Below are 15600 nucleotides of genomic sequence, written 5' to 3'. Positions count from 1 at the left end.
TAAAAATACACTGCGTTGTCGATAGGGGCAAGTGAAGTGACGTCATTGTGAAAAGGGTCTACTGTCAATCTCGACAAGTGGACCAATTAGGATGCTGAAGCGTCCTACAAGGTCACCATCTACAAAGTCGCTGCCAGTGTGAATAAGGCATTATTCTTCGTTTAGTTTTTGTTTTTTTCGTAATATAATTGTACACGCGATGTCAATTTTTTGATTTACGATTATTTTTTGATCTGCAACCGTGATACATTCGCCAGGTTCTTACTGAGATTTAATCAAGTCACCTTTTTTAATTATACAGGGTGGGCCATTTATATGGAAATACCTTAATTAAATGGGAATGGTTGGTGATATTAACGTCCTGTTTGTAGCACATTAGTATATGTGAGGCGGCAAACTTTTCAAGATGAGTGGTAACCATGGTGGCCATTTTGAAGTCGGCCATCTTGGATCCAACTTTAGTTTTTTCAATAGGAAGAGGGTCATGTGACATCAAACTTATTGGTAATTTCACAAGAAAAACAATGGTGTGCTTGGTTTTAACTTTATTCTTTCATGAGTTATTTACTAGTTTCTGACCACTTATAAAATGTGTTCAATGTGCTGCCCATTGTGTTGGATTGTCAATGCAACCCTCTTCTCCCACTCTTCACACACTGATAGCAACACCGCAGGAGAAATGCCAGCACAGGCTTCCAGTATCCGTAGTTTCAGGTGGTGCTACACATCTTGTCTTTTCACACCTCGACAACAAAGCTAGTGTGGCTATTCTTCATCAATGGAAACCTCAAGGCCACTGGATATTTGATATTGCTAAATGATGATGTGTTTCCCTCTTTATGCACTGAACCTGGCACATTCCAGGCAAGAGTTTTTCCAGCAAGATGGTGCACCACCACATTATCGGTGTCAGGTCTGAGCATTCCTAGATGAACAGTTTCCTGAAAAGTGGATTGGTCATCGTGGGCCAGTTGAATAGCCCCCAAGGTCGCCCGATCTTACCCCCTTAGACTTTTATCTTTAGGGTCATCTGAGGGCAATTGTCTATGGTGTGAAGATACAAGATGTATCTTGTATAAGATCACCTGAAACTATGGATACTGGAAGCGTTAAACTATAGACTTTGAAAAGGCAGAACAGACCCATCTTTAATCCTCTCTATTATCTTTCCTTTAAGACTCTGATTGGTCACCTCTTGCCATCTGTAACAGTCACTTTCTAATGATGGCGGGCTGCCAACTTCAGCGCCTTCCTCTGTGTTTTCCAATAACACAAGCGTGTTGAAGCAGATCCCATCAGTTTTGCCTGGAATTCTCCCATTGTGCTGCACTCCCAGAATGCCACGCATATGAACGCTTATGAACGATGAAGACATGCACTCCTTAATCAGTTTGCTTACAGCCTTTGAGAGGTATGTTCTGAAAGATACAACTATAGGAAGACGAGGATGAGGACTGGTGTTATTATTGCTCATAAGCAGCCACAGGTGGTCATCAGCGTCAGCTCTGCTGGAGATGAATGTGAGGAAAAGTCTTTGGCAGACAACATGGCAGGGGAAGTCAACAGGTTGTGTGACTGGGAACCAGGGATTTCGGCGATATTTGAGTCCAGCGTCGATGAGGGACAGTATGTCATGTCCACGAAGAGGAAGTGGAGACTTGCGATCCCACCAATGAGCTTGCAGAGATTCATCGTCCGCTTCTGCAGTTGTCTTCAGAGAGCCCCCTAGTGGCACAATGACCAAAAAAACAAATGGTTATCCTTATATATATATATATATATATATATATATATATATATATATATATATATATATATATATATATATATCTTTTCTTTTCTTTTTTTTAAGTAGACGTTTTCTGAATCAGTGTGTTATTTGGAGAATATTCAAGTATTTAATCATTTTTGGAGAGAACAACATAAAACTGTTGATGTAGGTTACATATTTTGAAGGCACAATATGCAAGATTATTTCATTTAAATATCCAAAAAACCTCCAGTACCTCCTTTGGACTTATACCAACAATTCGAACCAACAATTTGTTCATACCTTGAAAAAAACTATATAAATGTTCCTACAGGTGGGATCAGATGGTTTTACCCACTGTAGAATTGGTCACTTCAGGATGACACACAAGATTTTAATACTTATAGAAGATCCTCTAAAGCAATTTAGCTATGAAGTGTGTTCTAATAGATCTGGGGTGTCAAACTCAGATCCTGGAGGGCCGCAGCTCTGCACAGTTTAGTTTCAATCCTGCTTTAACACACTTACCTGCAGGTTTCAAACAAGCCTGAAGGACTCAATTAGTTTGATCAGGTGTGTTTAATTAGGGTTGGAACTAAACTGTGCAGAGCTGCGGGCCTCCAGGAACTGAGTTTGACACCTGTGTATTACAGAAGACAGTACTGACTTTAATTCGGAGAGGAATTTATTTTCTTCACTTAACCTGTTTTAAAGAGCCCCTATTATGGGTTTTTGAAAATGAGCTTCCATGCAGTGTGTAACACAGCTCTAAGTGAATGAAAACATCCAGCTGAGATTTAAATCTAATAGTACACCTTGTTTAAAACTATTGATTCTTTAGCGAAATAGTTGACTCAGAGTTAAATAAACGAATCGAGTTGGGTTCAGGTCCTTTGTTTCATCGCATTAATGTCGATACGGATACAGTACATCACCAAATATGGAGTTCCAGTTCCGGTAAAATGAGATCGCGCTTTAACTTCAGACACTGGCGGGGGCGCAGGGGATCACAGGACTGATCATGACACGAAAATGACGTTCACTGACAGATGGGCTGCAGGGATTAAAGGGTTAAAGTTCATTTTTACAACAACACTACAGTATAGCCAACCTAGTGCTGCGTTTGTTCCTGTAATTTTTCAGATTTTTGATACAATAACCTGCGCTGCAACGTGGGATTCGTCGGCCGTTTGCTATTGAAGGAGCAGCAGAGACTATGGGACTTTGTCAGACTTTGACAGGGACTTTGTCAGTAACTTTTACAGTTTAAATGGACCAGTTTCTTCTTCCTCCGGATCATAACATGTAAGTGTATGGAATAAAATCACTGTCATTAATATTTCGTGTGTAAATAAAATTCACGCATCCGTAATTATAAAATCGTAAAGGAAAACGGAGCGTACTCGTAATTTTACGAGGCTACAATTTCAAAATCTGCGATTAGAACAGACACAGATACGACATTTTGTTTTTCTGTTTGTTTATGACTGATAAATTTACTATGGCTGTACTTTACACACACGAAACACAGTTTCACCACGGACACGAAGTCCTGATCACGAGTACGAATCAAACAGCGAGACTTCACTGTCAAAATTACGTCACCGCTTCCACAGGCATTAATAAACAAGCGAGAGTCATCGATCATAACGGCGCGCCTGCTGGACGTTCGAGCTTACACACACCGTCTCAGATAAGATTTCTGTTATTCCCTCTTTGAGAAATGTCCGTCATGAGCTGTAATAAAGGTTGAGACTCAATGAGGTCCTATTTCGCTGTGTTTCTTGGACATTTTACTGAATCAAAATTAAGAACGGGCCGAGGATATAGAGCTAGCATAATGTCAGTTAACGTTACAGGCAGCGAGCGCAGAGTCTCTCAGTGAATCACGGAATGGTGTTCAACTATAACATGACATCTGTTGATTAAGTCACCTTTTTTAAAGCCAGATCGAATATTGATCTATTATGTAATGAAGATATCAGCAAAAGGCAGTTTAAATATTTGAGGGTTTGTGCTCACCAGAAGTTTGTAACGTTAAACATTTATGAGACTATGAATCAAAATAAATAAATGTTAAATATGTGACCCCGGACCACAAAACCCAGACATGAGGGGCAATCATCTGAAACAGACCTGTATGTCATCTGAAAGCTGAATAATTAAGCTCCTCATTGATGTATGGAGAGGAGATGATATGATCAGATTTTTATATATTTATATTATCTTTAAATTTGTACAAAGTAAGGTATTAGTAACTATTGATATAAATGTTTGTTATGTTATTTGTTATTATCTGTTTGTTATATTACTTGATTAAACTATTAGTTACATTATATTGTATTACTATAATTAATAAACTATTACCATAAACATTTATATTACCATTTAGCCGTATACTATTCTGTGTGTTTCTCTCTTTCTGTGTGTGTTTGTTCTATATTGGTGATTGTTTAATTACCACATTATATTTTGCTTATTCTGGTTTATTTAAAGTTAATTAATTGATAAGAGTAAAACTTTTCTTTGTTTTATCTACCTATACTGGATAAATCTGTCTAATTTAATTTGTGTTCTCTGGTGATCTTAGAGTATTTGAGAGTTATTTAAACAGTTAAAATAGGTGACTTAATCAACATATGTCATGTTATAGTTAAGTGATTCACTGAGAGACTCTGCGCTCGCTGCCTGTAACGCTAACTGACATTATGCTAGCTCTATATCCTCGGCCCGTTCTTAATTTTGATTCAGTAAAATGTCCAAGAAACACAGCGAAATAGGACCTCATTGAGTCTCAACCTTTATTACAGCTCATGACGGACATTTCTCAAAGAGGGAATAACAGAAATCTTATCTGAGACGGTGTGTGTAAGCTCGAACGTCCAGCAGGCGCGCCGTTATGATCGATGACTCTCGCTTGTTTATTAATGCCTGTGGAAGCGGTGACGTAATTTTGACAGTGAAGTCTCGCTGTTTGATTCGTACTCGTGATCAGGACTTCGTGTCCGTGGTAAAACTGTGTTTTGTGTGTGTAAAGTACAGCCATCGTAAATTTATCAGTCATAAACAAACAGAAAAACAAAATGTCGTATCTGTGTCTGGTCTAATCGCATATTTTGAAATTGTAGCCTCGTAAAATTACGAGTACGCTCCGTTTTCCTTTACGATTTTATAATTACGGATGCATGAATTTTATTTACGCACGAAATATTAATGACAGTGATTTTATTCCATATAAGTGTCATTAAAATTGTTGCCTCGTTTTGTGTAGTTTTCAAAATATGTGTTTAATTGTGTGTTATAAGTTGTAATCGCTCCGCGCGGCTTGTAATCATGTATCTATTATAGATCAGTGCTTGTATTGTATCTCTCAGGTTAAATCTCTGAGGCTGTTCACATATCGCGTCCAAAACCATGTTAAAAACGTGATGTGCTTCTTCCTTTACTGATTTTAAATGCGTTTCTGCAATGGCGATCCTCTGCTTTTTGCCTTTGCTATGGCCACCATCAGCTGTTCCTCACACGTGGTCAATTTTCAAAATAGATCAACTTTTCCCACTGTGTGGATTAATACTGAATGTGTGTCGTTGTTATTACTTGGGGTTAGGTTTAAGAGTAGAGTAATATGCTGGTGTTTAACTGCATTGCTTTATTGCAATCCTGCATTGGGCTCTCACATACTCTCTGGCTGGTATTTCATAGCCGTGGTGGGCTTTTCTCTCTGTCTCGTGCTGAACGCAGTCGACCAATCGCAACAGACTAGGTCATCGGACCAATCAGCGCAGATTAGCTTCACGCTAAGGAGGTGCTTGGGTACAAATGAATCGCTGAACAATTCATATGGGAGTCTCTGAGATAATTAGGTAAAAATAAATGCATATTATAAGACAATGAAAGGGTTTTTTGACCTTATACGCATATCAGCATGTTAGAGACCCCTAAAACCAAAATATGACCTTTTTTAATGCAAAATAGGGGCTCTTTAAAGAACATTTTAACACTGTTAACCTAATACAGTTTTAGAGTTTTTAGCAAACATAAATTGTAAAACCTTCATATAATACAACTGCGGTATGCAGTTTCTTGTGATGAAAATGTTTGCCAAATCTGGCATACCATTAAACACAAACAAACAACGGACTTATGAACTTAAATTATACCGAATGTTTTGAAGAATGATTGGTCACACTTTATTTTGACAGGCTGTTTGTTGAATTTAAGTAACATTGCATGCCAACTAATTCTTATTAGATTATAAGAAGACCTTTTAGGTTGGGGTTAGGGTTAGTGTAAGTTGACGTGTACTTGCAAAGTTTCTTATAGTCAGTTAAATGTCTGCCAAATCTGGCATACCATTAAACACAAACAAACAACGGACTTATGAACTTAAATTATACCGAATGTTTTGAAGAATGATTGGTCACACTTTATTTTGACATGCTGTTTGTTGAATTTAAGTAACATTGCATCTACATGCCAACTAATTCTTATTAGATTATAAGAAGACCTTTTAGGTTGGGGTTAGGGTTAGTGTAAGTTGACGTGTACTTGCAAAGTTTCTTATAGTCAGTTAAATGTCTGTAGAAGGAGTAGTATAAACATATTACGAATAGTCAAATGGACAATCAAAATAAAGTGTTACCTAATGTTTAAATGCAGAGAAATAAGCCATTTAGTTTGTGTTAGCATTAATGTAACATTACAGTTTTTTTTTTTCACAGACGCTAGGACACATTTCTTAAGACTTAGGTCACTTTTGTAAAACTCTTCACACAATTCTCCTAGCTGACTCTCAGCTTGGCAAAGCAGTTAATTTCACATTCAAAATGCACTACAACTACCAAAACACTTTATTCAGGTCTCAAATAAACTCATTCTTCAACAACACTAGCAAAGGTTGACAGCCGACAAACAGACTTTGTCACCCACAAAACAATGACCTAAAAAACACTAACAACATGCAGCATTACAGTGTTTTCTTGTGTAAAACAAGGTCACATCTCTGTTTATAATTGCAATATATATTGTTTATAACTGCAATATGTGTTACTGGAACATTCAGTTTTGCATTATGTTATTGTTTTGAACAGAAGTTTAACAGTTTTGAAAACAGTATGTAAGCATGAGCAAAATGTCCTGTTCGTACAAAGATTTTTGGCAGGTGTTGTGTCTGAGTGAGAAAAGAATTGATGAAATTTGAGAGATGTACTCATTGAATGCATTTTGTGCCAAAACAATGATAATTGATCCTCAGTTTAGCCTACATAGACTTCTGTTGTGCTCACTGTGTGAAGAGTTTTGCAAAAGTGACCTAAGTATTGAAAAATGTTTCCTAGCATCTGTAAAAAAACTGTTATAAAGAGAGCGATTGCTCCATATTTTAAATTTCTGTACAGAGAGGTCACGTTTTGATAAGAGTTCACCAAGTTTGAACTTTAGAACACAGTGACATGTGAAACTAGTGGCAAGAGCTTGTGTTTCCGGTCTTCTGGCTAAAAGTTAAGTGTGTCTGCAGTTTTACACGGTGTCCTAACTACATGTGGTGCCACTACACGGCATCATCAAACTATGATTTTGTTTGTTGTGAATACACACCCTCTAGTGGCGAAAATTACATACAGTGCCTTTAAACAACACATTGTAAACAACATTAATTGTAAACAACAAAACAAATTTTAAACGAATTAGGAATGCACAACACTGGGGAAAAAATTCTATATTATGTATTTTAAGCCATTTTTGCGATATCAACCTTAATTTCGATATAATTGCTGCATCCCAATTTGCATACTATCCGTCTTAAATAGTATTTGAAAATAGAATTAGTATGTCCCAAATCGTAGTGGGTTGAAAAAGAGTATGCCAAAAATTCCCGGATGTGAATTTGTATTTCCCGGATGTAAATTCCCAAATTTACCGGTTTACTATTTCCGGTAAAAATTTTAAGTGTAGAAGCATCCATACTCAAATTGCTGATATTGCCCAAAGTACATTGCGCTTTGGACATGAAATCATTTAGAACTACAAAACTATAATTACCCAAAGACCTGAAGAGATTTCTCTGCATGAAAGACAAGTGAATGGGAGATTAACAGGCTGCTGAATCTCCAATAAGGTAGGCAATTATATATGAAAGAAATGTGGATGATGTGTTGACGATTGACAGGGCTCATAACTAAGCAACACAACGACCTGTTAATGAGGAAGTAGTGGCTGTTTCTCAATATGCGTTCTTCAGCGGTCTTGCGTCCTCGTGTTCTCGTGTAACGTCATCATCAGCTGCCAAAGTTCAGTTCCAATACTCTAGACCGCAAGAACGGAGGACGCGTGAAACTTCCCGGATGTGTTTTTGATATCGAGGACGCACCGATGCAGATTTGAGCACCCATCTTGCTCTAGAAATCCCAGAAGTCATTGCGACTGGAGGTGGAAAGGGCAGCATTTTATTTAGATTTATTATTAAAATTTAGAGATCTCACTTATTTACCTCAGGAGTTTCCCTAAATGAAACCGTAAAAGTAAACATTACCATCTTAATAAAGGAATGAACACATTAAGGGTGTTTGTTTGCTGAAATTCGTATTAAATGTTATGTTATGTTATGTTGTGCAACGTATATTTATAATGTTTTATGCATAGTATATATTTTGAAAGTGGAAAAACAATAAATCATTGTGTGAATGCTGCAATGTTTAAATAATTTCCCATTAAAAAATGTGTGAAGGTCATGTGACCATCAGGAAGAATGCAGCATCTCTTTTCTCACAGGACGTGTTCTCTGTTCTCGTGGTCTCCCGAGTTCGTTCTTCCGAGGACACCTGGCAAGACCGGTCTCCACATAAACGCAAGTCCATTCTCTGTGTTCTTGGAATTGAGAAACAGCCAGTAAAGCTTGCATACTCTTCTGTTACACACTCAAAAGTATATACCTTTCCTTTACTAAAAAGTACATTTTAGGGCGTAGTTTAAGTATGCGAATCGGGACGCAGCAATAGTGTGCAAGTCTACAATCAACCATTCAATCTGACCTGTTTCCTCAGCAAGGAAGATGAAGCGAACCCATCTAGGCCCTTGCTCCTGCACCAGCAGCAGTGTGATTGGCTGACATTTGATTCCCGCCTCCTCTCTGACCTCCCTCTGCAGTGCCTCTAGAATGCTTTCACACTCTTCCATGCGACCCGCAGGGAGGTACCATCTGCCGTAACACTCTCTCTTTGCCTCCTGTACCATCAACACTTCCTCCTGCACAAAACAAGCAGACACAGATGATTTCGAGAGAGGCTGATGCGCATCAAGGCTAATAAAATGAAGAACGCAGAAGAAATATACACACAAATGTGCTGATGAGGCCAGCATTTTCATTTATATAGGTTATTAACAAACAATTAGGGAAGAGTGGGAAATGTGTGTCAGTAAAATTTGCATCATGAATTGATTGAGATTGTGATTGAGAGTTGGACAGCCCTGAAAAAAAAACCCATGGTGGTAAGGTAGGTTTTGACCAGGACCACATGCTTTTTTGCAGCAGCAGCAGAGAGTAGAAGCATTAAACATCTTATGTCCGAGGCATTTTTACAAGGCAATATCAAACCTATTTCAGTTTGATTAACTCGTAACTGTGTCATACATATGGTGTACTATCAGTATATAAAGCTTCTATGTTGTTAGGTCAAAGATAAGGCATGATTTATTACAGTAATTATTAATTAAATATAATACAACCCCAAAGAAAACTTCAGAAAAAGTTGGAACAGTGTGGAAAACGCAAGTAAAAGGGAAAATAGTGATTTCTAAAATTACTTTGACTTGTATATCATTGCAGACAATACAACAAACATTATTTAATGTGTTCCTCGTGATTAAACGTATTGCAATTTTGGTTCCTGCAACACATTTCAAAAAAAGTTGGAAGAGTAAAGCATTTACCACTTTGTAATGTTGCCATTACTTTTCACAACACTTAAAAGATGTTTAGTGACTGAAAACACCAAGTGATGAAGTGTTTCAGGTGTAATTTTGTCCCATTCTTCCTACAAAAAAGTCTTAGGATGGGCAACAGTACAGGGTCTTCGTTGTCAGATATTTCTGCTTCAAAATGCGCCACACATTCTCTATTGGAAACAGTTCTGGACTGCAGGTAGGCTGGTAAAATACCCGTATCTTCTTCCTCCGCAGCCAGGACTTTGTAATGTGTGCAGAATGTGGTTTTGCATTGCCTTGTTGAAATATGCAAAAGTTGTGCCCTTGAAGGTAGAATATTGTGCCCCAAAACCTCTACTTTTCAGCATTAATGGTGCCATCAGAGAAGTGCAAGTTACCAAAACACAACCCTATACCATGACAGACTATACCAATACCATGACAGGTTTTTGGACTAGCTGGTAAAAATTTGGATTAGGGCTGCAACTAACGATTATTTTAATAATCGAATAATCTGTCGATTATTAATTGATGAATCGTTTAAAAAATTATTTAAAAAACTAAGAAAAGCATTAATTTCCAACTCTTTATTCAAAAATGCTCATCCCTAAGTTGTTGTAATGATAGTAATAAAATAAAAAACGAAGTAGTTTTGTCCTGTTTTCAATCCAAATATCTAAAAAAAATTCTTAAATCAAGATACTAGACACATGAAATAGCATAAGAAATTATGTCCCAAAATAAGTGATAAAAACCACCTCAAAATAAGTGATTGTTTGCTTTAATCAAGCAAAAATATTTACCAAAAGGGTAAGAAAAATAATCTTAATGAGATATGATCTCAAACAGAAGTTTTAAACATCACTTCATTTTCTCATGCCATTTTTCTTGTCTAGTCTTGATTTAAGATTTTTTTAGATATTTGGACTGGAAACGAGACGAAATGACTAGGTAAAGGAAAGCTTTTTTTGCAGTGCAGGGATGAATTCCGTGAGTTTTCTGGGAGACAAAACAATAAGGGAGATGGGCGGGAGATGGGTCTGAAATACAGGAGACTCCCGTGAAAAACGGGAGTATTGGCAGGTATGAACAAAAGTAGGCTTTTGTAGTGATTTACCCTGCTGTTGAACTCCCTTCTGCCTCATCCCTAGCTATGAGGTGCCGAACTCTGTATCAGTGCAAGAGAGAGACCATGTTTACTCCGCTCCGTGCTGAACTAAAGTGTTTTCTTAGTAATCAAACATCTTCGTGTCCAGCGACACAATGAATCAATTATGAAATTCGTTGCCAACGCTTCTAGTAATCGATTGAATCGATTTAATCGATTCTTTGTTGCAGCCCTAGTCTGAATGATGTTTTCTTCTTTGGTCCACAGCACACATTGTCCATTTCTCCCATAAAATACCTGAAATACTGATTCATCTGACCACAGTACATGTTTCCATTGTGTGATGGTCCATCCCTGATGCCTCCGAGCCCAGAGATGTCGATAGTGCTTCTGAACATTGTTAACATAGGGCTTCCTTTTGGCACAGTACAGTTTTAACTGGCATTTGTGGATGTAACTGTGTATTGTTGTATCTGAGAAAGGTTTGCCAAAGTAGTCCATAGCCCATGTGGTGATTTCACTATTAGATGAATGAGGATTCTTAATGCAGTGCTGCCTGAGAGATCAGGTTCAGCTTAGGCTTGCACGCTTGTCTTTTACGCACTGAAATTCCTCCAGATTCGCTGAATCTTTTGAAAATGCTATGCACAGTTGAAGGTAAAAATATCCAAATGTCTTCCTATCTTTTTTGAGGAACATTGTTTTTAAACTTTTCAGTAATTTTCAATAATGTATTTGTTGGCAAACTGGCGATACTCATCACTTCTTTGCTCCTAAAGAACTAGACCTTTCTTGAATGCTGCTTTTGTACCAAATCTTAATTACAGTCACCTGTTGACATCACCTGTTTCAAATCACACCATTATTTAACCAATTTACCTGATTACTAGCGTTAAACTGCTCCTGTCCCAACCTTTTTGGAAAGTGTTGCAGGTATGAATGACAGGAAAGCATGTATATTTACAAATGAACTGAAGTTGGCCAGACAAAACATGAAATATTTTGTGTTCATATTCTCTGCAATGAAATACAAGTCAAAGTAAATTTATTTGCGTTTTCCATTCTGTCCCAACTTTTTCTGATTTGGGGTTGTACATTTTTAATTATTCTGTTTGTGTATTTATGTATTGCCATTTAGTATCAGCAATTTAAGGCTATTTTATAGCAAGACCGAAAAAAACCCATTACCAGGGCCAGACAGGTTCAGCGGGTGTTTTTGCCATTTCTGCGCAAAACTTTATAAAAAATAAATAAATCTGCAGATATATTTTAATTAAATTCCAATTAGAAGCACTTGTTTGGTAAGGAAAGCTACAACAGGTCTGTCATTTATCATACATCCAATGAAATACTGATTTAGAGTAGTACATAATAATAACAACAACTTCATAATTCAATAAGAGATTACACAACCAAAACATGAAATTCTACATTAAAAAACATGGCAAATTTTCAGCTTGATATCTGATTCCTTAATATGCTTCCCTGAGAGGCATTTTTAAAATCATCCATCAAAGTGCTCTCTGTCTAAATATCTTGTCTATCATTCTTAAAAATTTCAAGTTTTTCAAGAATATTTCAAGTTTACGATTTGTACAGTTGCCATTTTTCATATATGTACAAAATAAGTATAGGTTTCAGATCGGGGGAGGTATTAAACATTGTCACTCTATGAGAAATTGCTTTTTTTCGTTGCCTCGTCTGCAGTTCATTACCCATATGTCTTAAATCTTTTTAAACCAAAGTCCTAAAAACCCACTGAAATATTAAGAATATCAGGTTTTCTTTTGGATTTTATAAGAACAAAACAAACATACTGTATGCCCATCCTAAAATGATTCCAGAATGACAAAGTGCATGAAATTTTTGTTTATTTCGGGGGGTTTTTATTGATCTATTTTCAAACCTAACTTGGCAAGTTGAAATCTTTCAATACCTGGATCATGACCATATTCCTTGCTACCAAACAAACATGTTCCAGTAAATAAACAACAATGACATGCAGGAATGACAACACCTTTACCTTTGAATTGAAAATTACTGCGCCGACAATATAACACACATTCTTCCTCAGTGTGACAGGGTCCACTTGGTCAGGGACAGAATCAATCTCGAGACCCTCACCCCTCAAAATCTTCTCCAAGTTCTCCTCCAGTATCGGTGATAGCGACTCCATGGCAGAGTTGCTTTAATTACACAACAGAACAAAATTAATATCATCGTCAAATAAAGAGGCTGCCTAGAAGAGTCAGTGTACACAAATGAAAATTAACCATAGTTTTATTATAGTAAAAATACACTCACCGGCCACTTTATTAGGTACACCTGTCTAACTGCTCGTTAATGCAAATTTCTAATCAGCCAATTACATGACAGCAACTTAATGCATTTAGGCGTGTAGACGTAAAGACAATCTGCTATAGTTCAAACCAAGCATAAAGGTGCGGTCACACTTGACTTTTCTTCCCATAGACTTCCATTCATACGCACGCGAATGCGTCAGACCGGAAACGCGAGGTCATGCGTTAAGTTTCGCAGGTTGCTGTGGTGCAAAGTTCAAGCTTGGTGAACTCTAACCTGCGAAATCGCATCCCTTGACTGCATGAGACCAATCGAGGATCAAAACAGGACCTCTCTGGGCAAAAATGTAAAACAAGGAGCAATGGCTTGCTTTTTAAAATGTCTAATAAGCTTGTTTAATCCCGCCCCTTTTCGCAGCGCCGCACGACAGAATTTCGCACACACAAAGCCCAGTGTGACCGTAGCTTAAGAATGGGAAAGAAAGGTGATTTTGAATGTGGCATGATTGTTGGTGCCAGACGGGCTGGTCTGAGTATTTCAGAAACTGCTGATCTACTGGGATTTTCATGCACAACCATCTCTAGGGTTTACAAAGAATGGTCTGAAAAAGAGAGAATAACTGAAAGTAACAGTAACTCAAAAAACACTCATTACAACAGAGGTATTCAGAAGAGCATCTCTGAACCCACAACACGTCCAACCTTGAGGCGGATGGGCTACAGCAGCAGAACACCACACTGGGTGCCACTCCTGTCAGCTAAGAACAGGAAACTGAGGCTACAATTCGCACCGGCTCACCAAAATTGGACAATAGAAGGTTCGAAAAATGTTGCCTGGTCTGATGATTCTCGATTTCTGCTGCGAAATTCAATGGTAGGGCCAGAATTTGGCATCAACAACATGAAAGCATGGAGTTTAGGCTGGTGGTGGTGGTGTAATGGTGTGGAGGATATTTTCTTGTCCCACTTTGGGCCAATTAACACCAATTGAGCATTGGCTCAATGCAACAGCCTACCTGAGTATTGTTGCTGACAATGTCCATCCCTTTATGGCCACAGTGTACCCATCTTCTGATGGCTACTCATAGCAGGACAACTCGCCATGTCTTTAAGCGCGAATAATCTCAGAGTGGTTTCTTGAACATGACAATGAGTTACTCAAATGGCCTCCACAGTCATCAGATCTCAATCCAACAGAGCACATTTGTGATGTGGTGGAACGGGAAAGTCGCATCATGGATGTGCAGCAGACAAATCTGCAGCAAGTGCGTGATGTTATCATGTCAATATAGACCAAAATCTCTGAGGAATATTTCCAGTACCTTGTTGAATCTATGCTACAAAGGATTAAAGCAGTACTAGTTAGGTGTACCTAATAAAGTGGCCGGTGAGTGTGTGTCTGTAATTAAATCATTGTAAAAACAAATCAATGCAATGCTGTAGAATTGCCACAACATTTGTAGTAAAATTGTGGTAAATATAAAAATGGTAATTAATGCTACAAGAAATAATTGTAATTACATTGACTACAATTAAACCATGGCAATGTCATGACAATGTTCAGCAGAAGACATATCTAATTATTTAATCTATTGATGAGTGTATAGCACAATATTACCCCCCCCCCCCTACATTTCATGATTTGGCTACATACAAAGACATTAAATTAACATTGTGTTTGTAAGCAAAATGGACTAAAGCAAAATAAATATGACATTACATAAGTTAATAAGTTACATAGTCTGAGATGACAAAGCATTATCACGAATGACTACTTAATACAACAACATTAAATTAAAACATCTATGTTTACTGACCCAGGTTGTCATAAAACAGACGCATGTAGACTGAAAACATCTCATTCTACTCTCGCGATAACACCTATTTCGCGAGAACGCTTATCTAGGGGCGGTGTCAAATTACTTTTTTTCAGTCTCGCTTTATTCCTTAATATTAATTTTTTATGTATTTGCTTCCTTGGTCTCAAAGAATAGATTACTTAGCTGTAATAAAACAATGGCTGCTTTTTTTTTTCAAAGAAAGAAAGGCCGTAGTTTCATTTCGTTCGAGGAAGAGTGAAATGTAGCTGTAATTTTTAGACAATCCCTAACTCTTGAGCTTCAATGGGCATGTCCCAATACACACTAGCGATCTTTGCACTTGACTACATGCCTACTTTACATGTCAATTTGTAACCCTGTACTACAAAACCAGTCATGTTTTACGATATTAAAATGTATACATTACATTTTGAAGCACCATTTCCCAATTTCATTTTTAATGCTTGTTTTCCAATAATACAAGTCGAACCAAAGTTTCAGAACAAATTCACACATACAAAATAAATATATTAAAGTTTCTTCATCCTTACCACGGGAGGCTGAGCTTTCTTGAGATGGGTCTTGCGTACTTCCTGTCTATCGCACGCACTTCCAAGTGGCCAAGTTGTATATGAGAACAAGCCTAATTTAAAGTCACCTTTTTATTTTGATTATTGATTAGCTATTTTACAGCCTGGGCAT

General features: G+C 37.5%; 1 protein-coding gene across 3 annotated transcripts; it reads right to left on the bottom strand.

The window, feature by feature from the left end:
* Positions 1 to 530: 530 nt before the first annotated feature.
* Positions 531 to 15495, bottom strand: nudt18 (nudix (nucleoside diphosphate linked moiety X)-type motif 18). Of its 3 annotated transcripts, none has more exons than XM_056463244.1 (4): positions 15450 to 15495; positions 12802 to 12964; positions 8779 to 8992; positions 531 to 1725 (listed from the first exon to the last, which is right to left on the bottom strand). In XM_056463244.1, the coding sequence occupies exons 2-4, from the start codon at positions 12952 to 12954 to the stop codon at positions 1115 to 1117; spliced, it is 978 nt and encodes a 325-aa protein (XP_056319219.1). In that variant the 5' UTR covers positions 12955 to 12964; positions 15450 to 15495; the 3' UTR covers positions 531 to 1114. The 3 variants fall into 3 exon arrangements, with proteins under 3 accessions (XP_056319219.1, XP_056319216.1, XP_056319218.1); XM_056463241.1 differs by lacking the exon at positions 15450 to 15495 and adding an exon at positions 14896 to 14952; XM_056463243.1 differs by lacking the exon at positions 15450 to 15495 and adding an exon at positions 14095 to 14430.
* Positions 15496 to 15600: the final 105 nt, after the last annotated feature.

Source organism: Danio aesculapii, chromosome 8 (genome assembly GCF_903798145.1).
Source record: "Danio aesculapii chromosome 8, fDanAes4.1, whole genome shotgun sequence".
Classification (NCBI taxonomy): Eukaryota; Metazoa; Chordata; class Actinopteri; order Cypriniformes; family Danionidae; genus Danio; species Danio aesculapii.
This window is presented reverse-complemented; position numbering and strand designations above follow the sequence as displayed.